The 21,755-nt window shown below is 45.2% G+C and overlaps 1 protein-coding gene across 1 annotated transcript in view; it reads left to right on the top strand.

The window, feature by feature from the left end:
* Stx8 (syntaxin 8) overlaps positions 1-21,755 on the top strand; it is a 241,826-nt gene that overhangs the window by 9,224 nt on the left and 210,847 nt on the right. Inside the window, exon 4 of the mRNA XM_075992106.1 lies at positions 10,260-10,370. Within this exon, the coding sequence (XP_075848221.1) occupies positions 10,260-10,370 (111 nt within the window). The remainder of the gene's footprint in view (positions 1-10,259; positions 10,371-21,755) is intronic.

Below are 21,755 nucleotides of genomic sequence, written 5' to 3'. Positions count from 1 at the left end.
TAAACCTGGTTTATAATGAGTTGAAAACTGACCCCACAGTTGTATTTCTTTAAATTGTCTGTAATTCACGCCAAAGACCTGGCTTTTGGAATCAGAGGAAACCACACATACTGGCTTTTATGTGGGAGAATGTAGGAATACAGCTTTTTTGACAAAACAATTGAAGGTGTTTCAAAAATATGTTTTCTCCCAAATGAACTCTTTTATGTTGGCAGGAAGGTTGGCATGACTTAATAGCATGGTCCTCGAAATGTTTAATTATTCATCTGCTGAGGTTTCAAATAAAAGTTTAATTTTAGTCAACAATGGGGCCTTCTTTGAAACACAGCTGGAATATTCTGGTTTGTAATTTTACCCTCCATATGGTATCATTTGTTACCGCCTGCTAGTGTGTTACATAAAGAGCTTTTATTTTACCCAAGTCAACAGGTCTTAATCCATAGACCTGAGTGGGTTACAGTGGGTGGGGCTAGTTTCTCTTCTTTCAGAAGTCAGTGCTGGGGAGTTTGCACATGCGTTCAAGGTACATGGAATCATTTTAGTGTAAGCAAATCACATGTGTTAGAAAGGTAGTTAAATACTGTCTCATGGTACTTTTAGTTCCTGTTTGCTAACTTCATTAAGATAATTCATTATAATCCAGTATATATATAATATGCATATATTATATATATCACACACTATAACAGTTTCACACACACACACCCACGTACAACCCATAAAGCAAGAGACATATATAACCCAAGAACTCTGATTCCTGTTAATAGCCCCTGCTACACAGTGGACAGAGAGTACTAAGTGTGTAATATTTGGTTTCATTTTCCTAAACACTTTCAGTCTGGCTGTCTGTTGAAATGGACTTTTGGTTTTGTGTTCTCAGCATGACTCCCCAGACTACCATGTTAAGCACTACCCACTAAACACACTGCTCTCATTATTTAAAACATTCAACAAATTTATAAGAACACAAATATTGATAATTTGAAATTTCCTAGGGAATTTTTGAAAAATTGAAAAATTAAAAATAAAAATTCAACTGGATTATAAAAACTTTTAAAAATAATCTTTTCCCCACCAATTGTTGAGCTTTGCTGGTAGAGGTGACATTTGGATCACAGACCACACGGGGGCGCTCCGAAACCTGTTTTCAGGGAAGCCTCTTGCAGAAGGAAAAAGGCAGCAGTGACTGCAATAGTATTAACAACCTTTTCGTTTGGTAGCTGGTTTGGGGCGGGGGATTGAACCTAGAGCTCTGGACACACTAAGCACATGCTCTATGGCTCTAGCCCCAGGCATTTCTCCAACATCCTCCCTCTTAAATATTTTTAATAATTCAAATCTTCCTCCAAATTTAAGCAATTTCAGATGGAAGCTCTTCGGTACTAATCACTGCATATGCTTGGTTTTAGAAATATCTTTTCTTCTTTATGAAAAAGGTAACTTGACCAGGTCAACCTTGTCACCTCGTGTCATGGATACAGGTGGAGAGATTCCAACATTCCTGAAGGGAGTTTAATCTTATAGAGAAGAATCCTGGATACATCAGTAACTTTCCCAGGACCCTATAGCTAGGGATACAAGAGTCAGATTCAAGCACATGACTGTCTGGCTCCAAGTCTGTTGTTTGAAGCTGATTTTGTTTTTTGTTGGGTTTTTTTGTTTGTTTGGTTTTTTTTTTGTTTGATTGTTTTTGTTTTTTGTTTTTTTTTGAGACAGGGTTTCTCTGTATCTTTGGTGCCTATCCTGGGACTCCCTCTGTAGACCAGGCGCCTGGAACTCACAGAGATCCTGAGTGCTGGGATTAAAAGTGTGAGCCACCACTGCCTAGCTTGAAGCTGAATTCTTTAGTAGAAAACATAGTCTCTTATTCCCTGTCCCCTGGCGTGCCTTTGACAACTGCTTGCTGCGGTCACAGGTCCACAGGAGCCTTAATCACAAAGGGTGACGTGTTCACTGTGGTGTATTAGTTATGTCTTAAGATATTGTGATCCTTTGTTAAAAAAATGACCACAAATCATCAAAACACTGCCTCTTTAAAGTTATTTTAATTTTATTTATTTGTGTTTGTGTGTATACGGGTGCACAGTGCCTGAGAAAGCCGGAAAGGGTGTTGGATCCTCTAGAGTTGGAGTTGTAGGCAGTTGTGAGCTGTCTAGTGTGTGTGCAGAGACCTGAACTCATGTCCTGTACAAGAGCAGCAAATGCTCTTAACCACCAAGTCATCTCTCCAGCCGGACAGGGTTGTTGCAAGGAACAGGCTGCTTGTTTGTCCCGGCTGCCTGGCTAGCTTAGCCCTGAAATAACCACACAGAAATTGTATTAATTAAATCACTGCTTGGCCCATTAGCTCTAGCCTCTTATTTTCTAACTCTCACGTCTTGATTTAACCCATTTTTATTAATCTGTGTATTGCCATGTGGCAGTGGCTTACCAGGAAACATTCTGTCTCAGGCAGATTCATGGTGTCTCTCTGACTCTGCTTTCTTCCTCCCAGAATTTAGTTCTGTCTTCTCCACCTACCTAAGTTTTGCCCTATCAAGCCAAGGAAATTTATTCATTAAACAATACAAGCAACACACAGAGGGGCCTCCCACATCACAGAGTGACTTTTAAATATAGTTATAGGAAACAAAGTTGGGTGAATTTTCTTTTGTGAGACACTGTGTAACTCTGGACGGGTTTGCCATGTAGATCAGACAGGCCCCGAGCTCACAGAGGCCTGCCTGCCTCCAGTGAACAGCACCACACCCAGCACTGGGTGCCTGTTGGAATGTGAGCATTTGAGAGGCACGCTCTCTTACTGTGCCGCGTAACGCTAAGAACTGACAGGACTTTACTGGCATGGTTTTGTCCTCCTGTATTCATAAAGTTCCCCAGAAACTACAGGAGGTACAAGATGAGGACACCTCAATTCATGAGTTCAGGCCTGAGGTGTCACATTCTTTCCTGAAAAGTGGTTTTGATGTTGTGTTTTCAAAAGTAAAGCTGTGCAGTTAGCTTGTGATTGATCAGCAAGACAGAATCCTGCAGTCAGGGTGCTCAAATCTGCTTTATACATTTCCAAAGGAGTTAGTTAATCTACCCTGTAGCCCAGGCAGGCCTAAAACTTAACAATATAGTTCAGGCTAGCCTTAAACTATAGGCAAGCCCTCTACTTCTCAGCCTCGTAAGTGCCAGAATTATAGGTGTGAGGCACCGCGCACAGCCAGTCACTTCTATTTCCAGATTTTCTTTGAGTTGCCTCACAGGGTTGCAAGAATAGCTTGTGCAGTGGGAGGCATTGTGTGGATTTCATGCAGTACTAAAAATACTCTCAGTCGGCTTTTCATGGCGCTTGTCCTTTGTTAGCTTTTCAAAACCATCACCTTCACCCTTTTTATTCTTTTCCTTTTGAATGTGTCTGTGTCTGTGTGAGTGTGTGTGCTAGTGCACGTGGAGGGCTTCCTGACATGGGTCCTGGAGCCGAACTCAGGTCCTTTGCTAGAGCAAAGTGCTCTTCACTGCTAAGCCATCTCTCCAGACCCAGCCTTTGCCATTTTCTAGGAGAGTGAAAACAACCTCTTTTCAAAAGTATTCAGTATCAGAGGTGTTTGGTGCTTTAGGAGAGGGCCTGGGCAGAATATGTTTTAGACATCTCTTAGTGGTCCTCAACTCTGTGTTTTAGGGAAAAGGATGGGTGGATGGGTAGATGTGATACCACCGTGTAATAAGCCCAAGTGACTGTGGGAGTGGGGAGACGTGGGGGTTCTGGAAGCAGCGCTGGGCCTGCAGTGAAGCTGAGGTTCTCCAGCACTGACTCCATGATAGTTTCAGTGGCATCTGGGAACATGGGAAAAATAAGGACATGGTTCTTGTGTTTGGAGAAATTTTATCATTTTGTTTGTCACTAGATCTCCTTGTAGGTTTTGGTAGTAAAGTCTTGTCATTTTCTCCACAGTAGTAGGTAGTTTTGTTTTGTTGTTATTTTTTTTTTAACATTCAGTCCATACATGGCCACATATGTAACTGGTAGCTGCTCTCCCATGTTCCTGACTTGGAAGTCTGGCACCATGTGCTGAAGGATCAACACTGTCCCAGGGACCACACAGAGCTGAGGCAGAGGACCAATCCTGCCCCTTGAGGCCAGAGACCAGTTCAGCCTCCATGGGCTTGAGTTTCTGTTGGGGGGGGGGGTTCTGCTTGTTCATTCCTGGCTGCTCAGATCCCAAATGATCACCCAGAAACTCTATTCTTTGCAATACTGTTTGGCCAATTGTGTAACTGCATTTCTAGCTAGCTCTTATTCCTAAACTAACCCATCTCCATTAATCTGTGCATTGCCATGAGAGTTTCAGCCGTCTTCGTCAGAGGCGTTTGTCTCCCACGGCAGCTACATGGCTTCTCCCTGACTCTGCCTACTGTCTCTCTACAGCTCTGTTTGGATTTCCTGCCTGGCTTTACTCTGTTAAGCCATTGCCTGAAAACAGCTTTATTCATTAACCAATAAAAGCAACACATATACAGAAGAACTTCCCACACCATTTTCCCCTTTCTGTTTAAATAAAAAGGAAGGTTTTAACTTTAACATAGCAAGGTTACATGTCCCACACCAAGTTTCAGTATTTCAGAGGTGGGACTAATCCTGCTTTTAGAAGTTGAAGAAGTATTTTTAAGTGCCTCATGGGATCAGCCCCTCCCATCTCCTTGGGGGTCTGTTGTTTCAGTCTGCTAAAATAAAACATAAAACAAAGAGGCAGAGTGGCTGGCTAATTGTAGTTTTCCAAGATTTAGCTGGAATCTATAGGGATATTCTGAATTGGCATACTAGGCTGTGTTCCTTGTCAAAACTTCATGGGACTGGAAATATTTCAGATCTAGGAATATTTATATGTACATGATAAGACATCTTGGAAGGGAACTCAAGTGTAAGCATAAAATGTATGTTTGTTTTACATGTAGCCTAGAGTTAATTTTGTAGACTATTTAAAATAATTCGGTTGCTATGAAATTCTCCACCTGTGGTATCCCGATGAAGTGGTCAAAAGCTAGTGAATTTCTGAGCACTTGAGAGTTTGGATTTGGGTTAGGGATGCTCCTGCTATACTGGGCGTATTGCTTTATGTGGGGCTGTAAGCAGTGGAAGGAGGCAGTGAGCAGTGCCAGCACCCCTGGCGTGGAGAAAGCCCAGATGTTTAGTGCCCAGCAGGTGCCGAGGAGGAAGTCCTGGTGTGGAGAGGAAAGAGTCCGGCTCTAACTTAGATAGATTGTGCTGGCTCTCGATTTCCAGTGGGAAAACAGTGAGAACTGGCCCAGGGGACCCCGGTGGCTCCTGTAGCGTCAGATCTGCAGACCCAGTCACCAGCTCATGCTACTCTCCACATTGGGGTGAATGGCTCATTCTGAGCATTGCTTTAAATCTGGAACTTGTGTCTGTTGTTTTTCAGAACATACCTTTAGAGGGCTTATTATTATTTATTATAAAATATTTTCTGGGGGCTGGAGACATCGCTCAGCAGTTAAGAGCACTGACTCCTCTCCCAGAGTTCCTGAGTTCAATTCCCAGCAACCACATGGTGACTCACAGCAGTCTATAATGGGATCTGATGCCCTTTTCTGGCCTGCAGGTGTTACATGCAGATGGAGCACCATATACATAAAATAGTCTGAACAATACTTTCTACTAATGCACTTCTTGTTATTTTTTAACCAAGAACTCCTTTCTCTCCCACAACGCCACCCTGTCCCATCTCATTTTCAACACAAACAATGTGAATGGCTGGAGTTTCTTATCCTAGACTGTCTGTCTGTCTGTCTGTCTGTCTGTCTATGTATCTAATTAAAAATGAATATGAAATTCTTCAGGTCATAAGGGGACTGCTTTGTGTTCCTGGATCTTTCATTCCTTTTGACCGTATTCACCATGGTCGTGCACATGCACACAGATAAAAGAAAAAGCCAGCAACAATTCAGATGGTATTCAGTCCTTATTGCACCTTGAGTTGCCAGTTCTCTTTCCTTAGGGAAATTTTACAGATTTCTGAAATATTTTCTGTACACACACACACACACACACACACTCCTTAGCCTGAAATTTATGAGACTTCTATCCACTGGTTAGCTTGCTGCTGCCTCTCTCTTCCCCTCCATTTTGGTTGAGCACTGTGCATTGTGGAGCTTATGCCATGTGCAGTCATTCCCTTGTGCCCTTGTAAGTTCCCAGAATTGTCAGTTACCACCATCATCTCTCCATAAGCAGCGTCCTGAAATCATCTCTGCCTGAAATCATCACATGGATGCCTTAGTTCCTTATTGGCGGATACCTAGGACGCTTCCAGAATCCGTCTAAATAGTTTTGCAGTGAACTGCATCTGTGTTGTTGGGAATGTCACTGTAGGTTCATAGAAGGTAGCCTGGCAGTCAGTTAAACCTGTTTACATTTCCCTCAGGAATGGAGGCAAACACCAACTTCCTGAGTCCTCTCCAGAGTTTTCCCAGTCTGGTAGGTCAAGGTGTGTCTTAGAGTTTGTGTCTCTCTTACTCACATGCAGCTGTCTTTCCACCCGAGCTTTCAGTCTCCTTTCTTTGCTGTATTATGTCCTTTGCTTACCTTTTGCCAGTAGTCATTTTATTTTTCCGAGACTTCAATGTTATCTAATTGGACCGGGGAGATGGCTCAGTGAGTAAAGTGCTTTGCTGTGTGAGCATGGGGACAGGGACTTGAGTCTGGACCTCTAGCCCTCACATGAAAACCTGCCACAATTTAGTCGGTCAGCGAGCTCTGGGTTCAGTGAGAGGCCCTGTCTCAGACATAAAGTGGAACGCAACAGAGGAGGGCAGCCAAGGCAGGCTTCCGGTTTCCCCATGCCCATGAACTGTTGGTGCAGGTATATCACACACACACACACACACACACACATGGGTATATACACACATGTACACATACATATACACGCACACATGTACGCACATGTACACACACATACACACATGTATACACACACACATAGTCACAACTTCTGGGTTTTTCTTCATTATCTGTAGGTTTTCATTCTTGCCTAGAAAGATTTTCAAACTCAAGATTATTAAAATATTCTTCTGTTTGAATTCCAGAACCATTTGAATTTGTGCATAATTTTAACACTGGGTTTATGTTCAGCGTATGTCCAGTGTTTGTCTTCTTGGGTGGTTGGATGCTGAAATCTCTGCCAGATGGGAGGCTGACAGGGTAGCTGAGCTGAGCGTGTAGGCAAGGCTCGCCATATCGGGACTCAGCCCATAGCCCTGCAATGTAGAATTCCCATTTTGTCTTGTTCTCTGTGATTCTCGTCTCCGTTTCTGTCTTCCCCCTGCCCTAGCACTCAAGGAACTTTGTTTAAATTGAATAAGAGCTTTCTGCTTTACTGGCAGTTTATCAATAATTTGAAGAGACATAGATACTTGTTCTTGATTGACCCTTTTTATTAAAGAAGAGAATAGTTGCGGTTTCTCTTTCTTGGTTACAGTTGCTACTTCATGATTTCAAGATGGGGTACTTGGTGACTGCTGCCACCGTCAGTGGAAAATGGAAAAGTGATGGTGGTGATTGGACCCGAGGAAGTGTGGCATGCCGGAATGTTGAGAGAATTCATTTATCATTATTATTTTTTAATATGTAGAGTGACTATGACTCTAAGACCTAGGTTTAGATTTATGATTTTTCTAATAACTCTGCTACTGAGGGAGATTGGGGGGGGGGGGCAGGATTTGTTTACTGTTCCTGTTAGCTAGCCAGCACTTTTCTGTACAAAATTAACAGTCACATTTGTAGATCCCTGAACCATGCATTTTTCCCTCTCAGGCAACCGTCATTATAATCCTTGGTTCTGTCAAGTTCTCAGAAACTTCTGGAGCCTGAACACAATGTTTTGTAACCCCTTTAAAATGTTTTATTACATTTATTTATTTGTGCATGTGTTATACGCTTGTGTGGGCACACTCATACCGTGGTGTGCCTGTGGCAGTTAGAGGCCTGTGTGGGCACACTCATACCATGGTGTGCCTGTGGCAGTTAGAGGCCTTGAAGGGGTCTGCTGCACATGAGGCCCCGGTCTGCGCTCTATGCGCTAGACCCCAGTTCGCGAGCTTCGGGCAAGGGGCTGGAGGTTGAGAATACAGACGCAGAGACAGACCAACACGCAGACCTTTTAACAGATACCAAAGCCCCTCTTTATTAGCACCATGTAGGCTTAAATACACTGCAGTCAATGGCCAACAGGTGAAAATCCCATCCTCTGATCCTCTAAGCTAGGCACAGCTTCTAGTAACTTTAATTAGAAGGTTCTAGGATGGAAAAGCAACTGAAAGCCAGGACTCAATTAGTCCCAACAGGGGTCAGTTCTCGTCTTCTACCACATGGGCACCAGGGATCAAACGCAGGTCCTTAGGCTTGGTGGCAAGCGCCCTTCCTTGGTGAGCCATCTTGCCATCTTGTGATCACTTTGTAAAAACAAGAGAATCTGTAATCTGAAGCAGCCATCTCTCATGTTTACTGCTGTTGCTAGAACTGGTGTCAGTGGCCAGACCTGCTTCATATTGCCAGCCATTCAGCCGTTTGGTTATAAAAACAAAAAACAAAAAACAAAAAAAAACAAAGACAACAGATTTAGAGTGAATTGTTTTCCTCTTATGTCTGAGGTCAGATAGAGCCTTTCAAAACTCTTTGTTGACTTCCTGGACCCTGAAATGTGGTGGAGTTTTCTTCCACATTTCTTTGCTCTTGTTCAGTGTGAGCGTACGTGTGTGGTTATGCACACACGCGGATGTGGAGGCCAGAGGCCGATGTCGAGCATCTTTCTCTTTCGCTTCCCACTCTTTTTTTGAGAGAGGCCTCTCAGTGAACCCCAAGTTCTTGCATTTGGCTAGACCGGCTGGCCAAGGAGTTCTGGGGTCACCTGTCTTCACTCCTACTTCCTGCCAGTGCTCTGGTTACAGGTGCCCACTGCCATGCTCGACTTTCCGTAGATGGTGGGAATCCAAGCTCGGGTCCTCCGGCTTGCAGGCAGTTCCCCCACTGAGCCACTGCTTCGGCTCCATTTCTGAGAACACACAGGAATGAAACTCAGCATCTAATATATTTCCAGAAAGCTAGTGTATAGACCTTGGCTGTTCACAGTTCACAACTGTGTAATCTCTGCACTCTGGAAGCTGATCAGGAGTTGGAGACCAGCTTGGGCTACATAGTAAACTCTGTTGCAGAAAGACAAACAAAAAGGAATTTTGGATTTAGGGGTGAGGATGTGGCTCAGCAGTAAATCCAATGGCTCTGGGTTCAAGTCCCACTACTAAAAACCTACCAAAGGATGTAAGTGATGTTGAGTTCCATATAAAGAAACAGCCATGACCAGGGATCGTCCCAGTGGATAAAGCACTTGTCATGCATGCCTGGAGACCTGAGTTGGATCCCTGGAACCCAACGTAGGTAGGTAAACGTAGAGGAAGAGAACCAACCCCAAAGTTGTCCTCTGACCTTTACATACACTGTGTCTTGAACCCCTCTCCTTTCTGTCACACACGAATACCACCCCCACAATCACTGACACCCACACTCACACACACCAACAAAGGAGCAGCCGGCTCCAAAGGTGAAACTCTGTTCTCTGCACCCCTAGTCTGCCTCATTTACTAGAATAACACATTAAATAGAACTCGTTTGTAGTTTCCCACAAAGATCCATAGTACTTCTAACTAACAAGTGGACAGAAACAGCTTTTACAGGATGCTGTGACTTCCAAGCAGCCTTCATGAAGCCTCTGTTGGAGCTATTGCATAGGATGGGCGTCCCCACCCTTTCCAAACCTTAGGTTTCTTTGGGGTTTGGTTTTGCACCACTAGAGTCAGACTCGGAGGCCTTGCTCTTACTCGGCAAGTCTCCTCCCGGCCCCACCTTAAGGTACTGATGAGTACACAAATTTCCATGAAAGTTAACACCTGTAGCTTAAGCCTAAGGACTTCTGCAGCCAGATTGCCCTGGCCCTGGTTGGCTGCTCACTGGCAAAAGAAATAAAAAACAAGAAATAAAGCTTTACCTAGTGTGCTTTTCAGTGAAAGCACTGTCAGTGTTTATGCATCCATGTGCAGTGGTACAGTCTTTCCCTGCAAGACGGAAGTCAGGAAAGGAAAGCAGCCTCTTCTGGGTGGTTGTGGGTGGAGCCTTAGTGACTGCAGGTGACTCGAAGAGTTAATAAAGTCATGGGGAAAGTGAGCTAAGCCACCCACTGTTGGACCTTAACAACCATCTGCAGAACACAACTGGAGGGGGATCGAAGACAGAACCTGCTGGATGACCTTGTCACCCGAGAACGGCTGCTCCTGGCATCGTTTAAGAATGAGGGTGCAGAGCCAGATCTGATCAGGTAGGACGCTTTTCTTTACAGGGACACTGCGTCCCTGAGGACTTGCGTGGAGCTGCTACAGCTGTTTTCTGCACGGTTTCCATTTTGTATAAAAATCTGCTCGTTTACAGTGTCTGACTGTATTTTCTTACTGAGTTTAGTTTTCATTAATTTTCCAGATTTAGCAAGCTCTGGGTGTTCAGCTGAAGCTCATGCTAGGTGGGGCATTCTTATGGAGATTACGGTCAAAAATTTCCTTTCACAGTTGTTGAATTTCTGGCTTGTAAACGCCTGAAGCTGCCACAGTTTGGTTGGCTTGTTGAAAATGGTGTCCTGGTAAGACAAGGGCGAGACCACAGAGGTTCCCGGGCTGGCTTCTCCAGGTTCTCTGCCAGCCAGTGATTGGCTCTGCATATAGCTGACAGCTGCCCTGAATTCAGACTCCATTGCTGGGGCTAATGATGGAGAAATTGTTACATCTCTAGCCCTGTCCTCTCCCTGCTCCTGGAAGTTCACGGCTGGGAACGTCCTAGAAGGAAACAAGCCCAGAAGAGAAAGTCTCTTTTTCTGTCCTTTAGCAGTGACTGGAGGTCAGGGGGATCAGCTTTGTACTTAGGTCTTAGGAATGATGCAGCTTCTCAAGGGCCGCACTGCCAGGCCCCACCTCAGACTTCACTCCTAGTGCAGCTGGTTGGGGTGGGTGGTCCCCGGTGATTGTCATAAACATCCAGGATTGCAAACGACTGTGTTAGGATGAGCTGGGGGAGGGGCAGCAGTTCATTCCTGTTGGTCCCAGGCTTCTCAGGAGCAGGGAAGCCCAGGTGTCAGAAAGCATTTACAAAATGTGTGAAGCTGGATGAAGTCAAGTCGGTTTTGAGACGAATGAAAGCTTGGGTTAGGGAACGCTGAGTGGTGTCCTGGGCAAGGTTTCCAAATGCAGTGGTGTCGTGGGGTCAGCTTCCTGAGGCCCCTCGGCGCTCTCGGGCAGTATTCAGTCCTGTAGATACAAGGGGAGAAGTGATGCGGATGTTGGTCCAGATTGGTGATCCAAGACAGGTAAGCAGAGGAACTCAAGGTGAGAAGAAATGGCTTCTTCCAGTAAGAACTTCACCGTGAGGAAGAGAAGACGTAGGCCAGGCGTAGTCTCTCACTCCTGTAATCTTGGCATTTATGAGACTGAGGTCATTGCTGGGATTTGTAGGCCAGCTTGGACCACAGAGTGAGACACCGTCTCAATAAGAAGTTAATAGAGGCAGTTGGTGGGAGAAGTCTTTCGTGGAGACTGGTGGCCAAGTGGAGACAGCCTTCCCCCATGTGTTCATGGTGGACATGGTCATGGGGGTAGTGATTCTTACCATTTGGGAGGCTGCATGCTCCAGACTATAGTAACTGTTCTCCATTGACTGTCATTTGATGATGCCAAGGGGTGTCCTGAAGAATGGGAAGCTTTTTGCTTTGGGTTTTATCCTTTCTGTTCCGTCTTGTCTTCTAGTCCTACGTATGCAGTCTGTGTGTCTCTGCTTCTCTGTGTCTCTGCATCTCTATGTCCCTGTATCTCTTATCTGTTCCAGAGCATGAGTGGCAGCTCCTTGGTTAACATTCAGAATCACAGCTCCAGCCAGCTTGGGCATTAGCGTCTGTTTTCACAGGTCTTGCACGATTTGAACACTACTGCTTTGTGCCGCCCTCTCCCCCTATTTTTCTGAGCCAGGATCTGACTGTAGTCCTAGAAGACCCGGAACTCTATGTAGATCAGGCTGGACTCCTTCCTGCCTCCTTTAGGGCTGGGATGAAACACATGTGCCACCATATCTAATAAATAGCTTTGCATCATTTGTTCATGACTGGCACTTGGCAATAGAGCCACCCAAAAGGCTCACCAAAAACAGGCAGAGAAAGGAAGAGGGGGAGTGCAGCTGTCTGCCATGCATTCACCGAGGTCTAGATGTCAGCGAGCCTGGGGAAGCTCCGCAAGGTATCTAGTAGGCGGCAGCATAGACCTCTGCCTCCTGTCAGAGTGAAGTGATGTCACATGCATTGCTCGGTTCATTCTCGGGCACAGACACTGCTGGCTCAGCCGCTCCTTGCAGTGTCGCCTTTCAGAAGGGGCAGGAGGGGCAGTCAGGTCTAAAGTCGGTCTGTTGGAGAGGTTGGATTTTAGACATAAGTTTTTTAAAAAGATTTATTTAGCCAGGTGGTTGTGGCATGTGCACACTTTTAATCCCAGCCCCTGGGAGGCAGAGGCAGGCAGATCTCTGTGAGTTTGAGGCCAGCCTGGTCTACAAAGTGAGTTCCAGGATAGCCAGGGCTGTGTTACTCAAAGAAATCCTGTTTCAACCCCCCCCATTATTTTTACCATTTTATTTAAAAATTTGATTTTTTATCATTTTTAAATATGTACGTGTATCTGTGGATATATGCACGTGAGTGCAGGTGCTTTTGGAGGCCAGAGACATCAGAGCCTGCTGGACCTGAAGTTAATGATGGTTTTAGGACATCCAGTGTGGGTGCTAGAAACCAAACTCCAGCCCTCTGCAAGAGCAGTATAGGATCGGAACCACTGAGCCCCTGGATATCAAATTGTAACTTTTACATACTGTAAAGAGCTGGACCGGACAGCTTACTAGTCCCTCAGTCATCTAGGGTTCAAACTCATTGATTTTATCTGGGCCTGTGTTCTGCCCATTTTTATTATTGTTAGGACCAGGTGGGGTGACTGCCAGTAAGAGGGGTGCAGACAGCGAAATGTCTATAAAGAAGAAGCCATCACCGGAGCAGTGTGTCTCCATCGGGTTAGGGGACCTCTGTCTCACCTCCTGGCCTCCTCAGCCAGCCTTTCCCACTGCTGTCCCTGCTCATCACCCTCCTGACTGTCCCTTCCAGGACCCAGTGTGCTGCCTGTTGTCTTACTCCTTAGCAGACAGTTTTCAATTAGTTCCAGCGAGGGGATCCGTTTTGAGTAGTAGCTTACCTTCTGTGTATATTTTAATCAAAGCTTCCTCAGCTCTCAGGATTAAAACCAAAGTAGATGAATTGTTAGGAGAATTTTCGGGAACTTGGCAGGTTCAGAGCAAAGGTAGTTTTGGTTTTGGTTGGAGGCCTGAGGACCTTTTAATTCCTGTCATTAGGACTGCCTCCTGTTGGTCTTGTGCATTAGGGTTGGTCCACCAGGACCTAACATAGCTACATACTAGTTTATTGGTAAATGGTTGGGGTGACTTGGGGGCCCAGAGACCAGACCAAGAAGAAACTGAAACAACAATAAATGACCTCTTGAGGTTGCAACATTTAAAGTCACTGGCTGAACTTTTTTCTGGATTGAGTCAAGAGTAATGCTTGCACGCACAGCTTTCATACAGTAAGCTCCCAGAGAAGTTGTATTGAAAAAGTACACAAGCACTGTCAAGAAGTGATGGCTGAGGGGTGGTGGTCCATTTCACAGAACATGACCCCTGGCTTGTGTAAGAAATCAGTGTGGCCACTGAGACAATGGGGATGTTTTATGGGGAACTCACCAAGGCCAGCTGGCCTGGGTCTGAAAAAGCATGGGATAAAACCGGACTCGCTGAACATAGTGGACAATGAGGACTACTGAGAACTCAAGAACAATGGCAATAGGTTTTTGATCCTACTGCACGTACTGGCTTTGTGGGAGCCTAGGCAGTTTGGATGCTCACCTTACTAGACCTGGATAGAGGTGGGTAGTCCTTGGACTTCCCACAGGGCAGGGAACCCTGATAGCTCTTTGGGCTGACGAGGGAGGGGGACTTGATTGGGGGAGGGGGAGGGAAATGGGAGGTGGTGGTAGGGAGGAGGCAGAAATCTTTAATAAATAAATAAATAAAAATCAGTGTGGCAAATAGGTGCCAATTACCATGAAAACGTAAAGTCATTGCAGGTGAAGAAACAAAGGAAAGAGAGTGGTAGAAGATTAGAAAGCGAATTTTAGTTCCTTGGTAAATTATTGTTGGGCTGGGGTTAGTTAGCTCCATTGTGCCCATCTTGACAGGATTATATCTCTGTGTGTCCATACAAAAAGTGCAATCTTGTAGACAGTATGGGGAAGTCCACCCAGCAAGAAAACGCATACTACATCAAAGCTGCCCCGCAATATGACCAGGGAAGTGCCCGGAACTCAGCGGCGGGTTATGAAATGGACTCCAGGCAGGGAGATGGCACCACTGCTGCTGCCGAAGCCTTAAGGCACGCAGTGCAGCTAGTGAAGGGATGCCGAAGTGTTCCCCCCACTGTTGTCCCCCCCCCTTTGCTGCGTGCAGTGCGAAGCCCCTGGCCCTCATTCCCAGGAGTCTCCCACTGTGTCTCCCTCCTCCACCTCACAGGCAGGGCTTATTAAGGAGAGAAGCACATTGTCAACCGTCAGTTTGGATTAACACGTCCATTAAGCAGACATTAATTTGCGGATCACATAATTGAATGTGTAGCCATCATGTGACAGAATCTTCATTTTTGCCCTGCAGATTGCCCATCATTATTCCAGAGCAGTGAGCCTGGCTCTAAATAAGCAATGGTTGGCTAATTTAGGTATTTGGACAGTTGTTAAAGGAGCCTCTGTGTAACAATGTCCCTTGGAAGACAATAGGCAGTGACACCGCTCCGGACTTGAAAGCCTGCTGCCCTTTGCATCTGGAGCATTGCTGAGCTTCGCAATTAGCTAGAGCTTTGTAAAGAGAAAGGAGAATCACGGCATCTCCACTGCGCCGTGACAGTCTGAAATTATGCGATCAACTCAGCTGCTGTGGGTGGCTAATTGGCCGAGCTTAAACCTTCACACCACCAACCATATAGAGGATTATGGGGAAGCGGAAGTTATTTGGGGTTTGTGTTGGTTGTTTTATGTCTGGAAGGGGATGCTTACAAGATGGCTGCTTTCTAGAATCAGAAGGTGATGGATGATAAGGAAATGTCACATTTTCTTGGAGTACAAGCACCTTAATTTTAGACTTACACTTTTCTCTTGAGCTCCTAAAAATTTATGGACCACATAGTATGTATTCTATCATTGTGTGGGCAGCCCAACTATGCACAAGAAAAATTACATTAAATCTTACATTAAAAATATAACCTCTCTTGCAGGGCATGATGGCACATGCCTGTAGTCCCAACTACTCAGGAGACTGAGGCAGGAGGATTACTGGAGTCCAGGAGTTCTGGGCTGAGTATGTTATTGCCAATCAAGTGTCTATGCTAAGTTTGGTGACCCCCTGGTAGTGAGGGACTTCCAGGTTGCCCAAGGAGGGGTGAATCTGCCCGGATTGAAAAAATACACCCTCTCTCATTTTAAATTATGGAATGTCTTATATCAGCTTAATTGTTTGTAAGAGGAAATTGTACCCAATAGTACATGGTTTTCTTAAGGAGTCATGCATTTATGCTTGATAGTACTGGTGCTAACTCATGACCAGAAACTCAGACCAGAAACTCTCCTGTTAGTAGGAAGTTGCTAAGGAATATGCAGTCACTTCATTAGTTGGTTCATTATGTAAACTGAATATTTTTCCCTTATATTTATGCCCAGAAATATGGTAGCCACCTAGCTTTTCTGGAAGGATGTCCTGACCTTGATGAAGCTTTGTTTTTCTCTGTTTAAATAAACCCAGGGTGGTCAAGCCAAGGGGGCACAAAAGGCAGCAGGAACACTGAAGTTCCTGACAGTGTAATGAACAGTGGGATGATGGAGGAAGGTCATTGGTTAAATAAAAAGAAACTGCTTGGCCCTCATTGGTTAGAAGATAGGTGGGAGGAGTAAACAGAACGCTGGGAGGAAGAGGAAGTGAGCTCAGAGACTCCACAGCTCTCCTTTCGGGAGCAGACGCCTCAGGGAGACGCCATGCTCCCAGCTCCCAGGCAGACGCATGCGATGAAGCTCCGACCCAGGATGGACATAGGCTAGAATCTTCCCGGTAAGCGCACCTAGGGGCGCTACACAGATGATTAGAAATGGGCTAAATTAATATGTGAGAATTAGCCTAGAAGAGGCTAGATAGAAATGGGCCAAGCAGAGATTAAATGAATACAGTTTGTGTGTTGTTATTTCAGGCATAAGCTAGCCAGGCAGCTGGGGTGCTGGGGATGCAGCCCCGCTGCCCTTATTACTACAGTGGGCAAGGATGCAAGAATGCCATGTTAAAGCACACGACACTTAGTGCGTGTCCTGTGCCGTCTGGGGAAGAGGCAGCCTGAAGCCAGCACAGACAGAGAGCACCTACTTTCTGTAGCTTAGCGGGGTATAGTCCAGTGAACTGTCCCCCTTGTGGACCCATACAGTGACATGACACCTACTGTGGAGGAAATTAAAATCCGCAGTAGAGGGAACTCAGCAGAAAAGCTCATTGTCCTTTGTGCCAGTGGGGAGCCTGGGGAGCCAGCGAGGGCGCAGGTTCAGTGAGGCCGCAGGTTCAGTGGGGCCACAGGTTCAGCCAGGCTGACCGCAGGTTCAGCGGGGCCGCAGGTTCAGCACTCATGGTTCGTCATCTTTTCTCTTAATAAGCGTGCATTTTCTCTCTTGATGGAGATTGAAGTATCTGATGACAGGGACCAAAGACCACACAGTGCTTAAAGAGTTTCTGCTGAGTGAAAGAACACCTCTTTACTTCCCCACGTGTCCCCAAAGACTGATCCTAGAGTTGGGTATACAGCAGGCACACTTTAATGTAGCAAAATCTCCTTGATTGAAAAGCCGATCCAAGGTGTGATAGAATGCTTTGGGAACTGAATGGCTGGGAATGTCAAAAGTGTTCCCACATACGTTTTCTTCCTATCCTGTTTAGTCAGACAGCAACTGAGAGGCCCAGGCCATCTCTTCACAGGGCTGTGCTGCTGTAACACCAGATCTCCGTGTGCCCTGGGAATGGAGTAGAGAGAGAATTGGAGTACTAAACACCTCTTGGATGATTTGTCCTGCAAAGATCTTTATTTATTTATTTATTTTGTCTGAGACAGGGTTTCTCTGTGGCTTTGGAGCCTGTCCTGGAACTAGCTCTTGTAGACCAGGCTGGTCTCGAACTCACAGAGATCCGCCTGCCTCTGCCTCCCAAGTGCTGGGATTAAAGGCGTGCACCACCACCGCCCGGCTCCTGCAAAGATCTTACACCCTGCCCATTGGCCAGAGGTGGTCACACGGCTCTAGCCTTCCTGTGAGGGAAGCTGGGGACTATAGTGCCTATGGATGCTCCAGAAGGTACTGAACTGGGGTTGGAGGAAGTATGGACTTGTTCGTGCCTCCCTGGTTATTTCGAGGAATGGAAGATAAGTGCAGTCCTGCTGCTTCTCCAGTCAGCGCTCAGCAGAGGTTCCGCTAGCAGACCTAAGTTCCAGAGCCACGCTAGCAAACCAGCACAGGACTGGTGCAGAAAATGACATGCTGTGGACCAGGGAAACAGAATAGAGGATCCGGAGGCAAACCCACATATCTACAGCCATCTGATTCTCCAGACTGGAGAAAGGCCAGCCTCTCTGACAAATGGTGCTAGGAAAACTAGATAACTACATTTTAAAGACAGAAACTAGATGTCCGTCTCTCACCGTGCACAAAAATCAATTAAAAGTGAATCAAAAACTTTAAGACCCCAAACTCTGAGTCATCTAGAAGAAAACATTTCAAAATATGGGCATAAGCAGACCTTTCTAAACAGAACTCTGATGACTCAGAGATAGGACAGTTTGACAAGGGGACATTGAAATTAGGGGCTGGTGATGACTAGGAGAATGGAGAAGCGCCTGAAGTCCTGGGTTCAGCTCCTGGCACCCCCCCCCCCAAAAAAAAACCCACCCTGGAAAGGAGACCGTGGTGGTGTAGCCTATAGAACGGGAGAGCCTGCCAGATTTTCTTCTGACAGAGCTGTAAACACCAAAAGAACTAATAGTCCTGTTGCTAAAAGGCCAGATGAACCTAACTGACCCTTTTCAAAAGTATGACTGGTTATTGAACACATGAAGAAAAGAAAGTTCTGCGTCCTTAGACATCAGGGAAATGCAAATCAAATTATTAAGACTCAGTCTCATCCTAATGGCTGACATCTGGAAAACAAACAGCAGCAAATACTGGCAAGGCTGAGGGTAGCTGCCGGTGAAAGGTGGATTTCTCCAGCTGTTGTGGAAAACATTGTGGAGGTGCCTCAGAGAAAAATAGAGCTGCCGCATGATCCAGCAGTACCCTCCTTAAGGACGAACCCAGAGGAGTCAATCAGCATACACTAGGTGCTTGTGTACCTAAGTTATCCCAGCACTGTGCATAGTGGCTGTGTTTGGGAATCCACCTAGGTGGCGACGCATGAGTAGAAACTATCTAAATACTGTAATCCATAAGATAAATGAAATTAGGCTGTTTGCACAAAAATGAAATCACGTGTTTGCACGTGAATTTAGGTACCCACAGAGGGCATGAGTTTGGTTCACCATGCTGGTCTAGCAGTTAGGATCCTTTCAGCCACAGGGAACATAATGCTACCAAAGCTGCTTAAAGAAAATGTTCCCATGTTGGAGGCTCCACGTTAGAAAGTTGACTATTTCAGCCGCCTGGTGCTGCCATCCTATGCTCGCCTCTTTTGCCTTGCTCAGAGTGTTCCCCTTCTTTCCTGAATCTTCTCATGGTTTCCAGATGGATGCAGTACTTTCTAGCTGCTCTCTGGGCAGAGCCGTAGGAGAGGAAGAAGATACTTTGCATGAGTAAAATATCCATATGGCTAGGAAATCTATAAAGCATCTACCAGGATTCAGGGAAGGTCCTCTTATTTTGTCCTACACTCCCACACAAAGTAATTATTGTTTTTGCATATCCTAGGATTCTCTGACTCTTACACCAATAAACAGGGTATATTCTCTTATTATCTACAGTCTTTCATATAAGTGGGAACATATTATGTATTCCATTTGACAATGTCTTCTTATAGCTGATTATATCTTAGAGATTTTTCCCACTCAGGAGATTTGTGGTTGATTTTTTTTAAGTCTTAGTATATTTTGTCATGCACAATACCATAATTAATTTAACTACTGTCTAATTAACATATATGTGTTACATCTGTTCTCTGCCTTTTTTTTTTAATTACAAAAGAAGTTCAATAGTTTCTGTTACAGAAATTCAGTACTGGTCTGGGATATATGAGACTGTCTCCCTCCAGCCCCCACAAATACAGAGCAGATATTCTGAAATGCAAGAGATTGCCCATGTGTCAAAATGTCTCTGGAGAAAATCTCAGAAGTGGGTGACTGGGTCTTGAGGGCATATATGTTGGAAATTCTGATGACATTTGGAAATGATCGCTCATCGGGTTAGAACCAGTTTAGACTTGTGCCCTCGGTTCCTACACCTGTTTGCCTATGCTCTCAGCTTCCCCAAGGAGAGTTGTTATTCTGTATTCTTCTCTGAAGTAATAGAGTTTTATACTACTCTCTTAGTACAGTTGTATGTAATTACTCCATGTAGTTATAGTGACCTAAGGTTTTGCAGTTTTTAGTATTTAAAAACTATTGAGCTGGCAAGATGGCTCAGTGGATAAAACACTTGTCAGACAGGTGTAGCAACCTGGGTTTGATCCTGGAGCCTACATAAAGGTGGAGAAAGGAATGAACTGACCATACAAAGTGTCCTCTGGCTGCATTATATACACAATAGTAATAATAATAATAATAATAATAATAATAATGGTAATAATTTAAAAACAATTGTAACTGTTAAGTATCGGGTCCATTTGACATCTACTAATGGAGAATTTGAGCGCCTCTCTCCTCTAACTCAGCCATCTTAAGTTTGTGTGGGTGGAGGTGGTGGTTTTGTTGTGTGACAAGTTCCTCTGGCCACCTCTGGACCTTGTAGGTGCCTGTCAGTTCTTTCTGTTGGTGTGCCAGCTCTGCAGTCTAATTGTTGGTGGGTCCAATGTTAGCACACAGTAAGTGGGACTCATTGCCTGCCATCAAGCCATTAAAAAAAGGCTTTGCTTTTTTAAAATTGCCTTTTTATTTATTTGTGTGTATGTTTGTAGCTGGAGGCTTTTCTCTGTCTTGCCCGGTCCCACCGGGCCACTTTCTCTCCTACCTGCTGGTCCCTGTAGCTGCTCATAAAATAATCATTCAGAGGCTTAATATTAATTATAATTGCTAGGTCGATGGCTCAGGCTTATTATTAGCTAGCCCTTACATATAAATTAACCCATTTTTAATAATCTGTATATTGCCACAAAGCCTTGTGGCTTTACTTGTCCTCTAGTACATCTTTCTGCTCCGGTGACTTGCTGGCATCCCTCCACTCAGCCTTCTTTCTCCTTGTATCTCTACTTGGATTTTCTGCCTAGCTATATTCTGCCCTGTAATAGGCCAAAGCAGCTTTATTCATCAACCAATAAAAGCAACACATGTTCACAGCATACAGAAGGACATCCCACATCATATGTGCATGCATGTCATGGTGCGTGTATGGAAGTCAGAAGCCCATGTTCATGCATTGGTTCTCTCTTTCCACCCTGTGGACCCTGGAGATTGAACTGAGGTCTTAAAGCTTGGTAGCAGGGCCCTGTATCAGCCATCTTGGCCATTCCTACATCTTTGTTTTTTTTTTTTTTTTTTTTGGTTTTTTGAGACAGGGTTTCTCTGTGGTTTTGGAGCCTGTCCTGGAACTAGCTCTTGTAGACCAGGCTGGTCTTGAACTCACAGAGATCCACCTGCCTCTGCCTCGCAAGTGCTGGGATTAAAGGCGTGCGCCACCATCGCCCGGCTACATCTTTGTTTTTAAGTAAACTTTATAACTAGCTGATCTGACTCAAATGGAGGAAAGAACTCTTTTCCTTTTAACTGTGAGCCTGTTAAATCTTGGAATCCCATCCTCAGTGCTGAATTCCCCTCCCCAGCACAGAGGTCCCCTCCATTCCTTCCAGCCCTGTTTCAGGGCTTTTGTAGCATGTTCTCCAGCGAAGTTTACACTTTCCTGCTGAGTCTGTGCCTGCTCACTTCATCTGTTGCTGTCTTAACACTCAGCTTTTTATTCAGTTGTGGCTTGTGATTGTTTGCATGCAAGCTTTTGATACCTGATGTCTGCTGTTAATACTATAGGCATGTTTTTAATAGTTTTTCTGTTGATTCTTACATTTTCCAGTTATTTTTGCATGATTGTGTGCGTGTGTGTGTGTGTCTGTGTGTGGTGTAGGCCAGAGGTCAGTGTATCTTCCTTGATCTCCACCTTAACTATGGAGGCGGGATCTCTCACTTGAACCCAGAGCATGCCAATTTGTCTAGTCTGGTTACCCAACTTGTCCGCCCCCCGACCCTGTCTCTGCCTCCCTCATGAACACTAGGATTAGAGGTGCATCCCAGGCCTGTCTGCATTGCTGGGTGCTGGGATCTGACTCCAGTCTTCAAGCTGCATGACCAACACTTTACTCATGGAGCCATCAT

This window comes from Microtus pennsylvanicus, chromosome 11, assembly GCF_037038515.1.
Source record: "Microtus pennsylvanicus isolate mMicPen1 chromosome 11, mMicPen1.hap1, whole genome shotgun sequence".
Taxonomy (NCBI): Eukaryota; Metazoa; Chordata; class Mammalia; order Rodentia; family Cricetidae; genus Microtus; species Microtus pennsylvanicus.
This window is presented reverse-complemented; position numbering and strand designations above follow the sequence as displayed.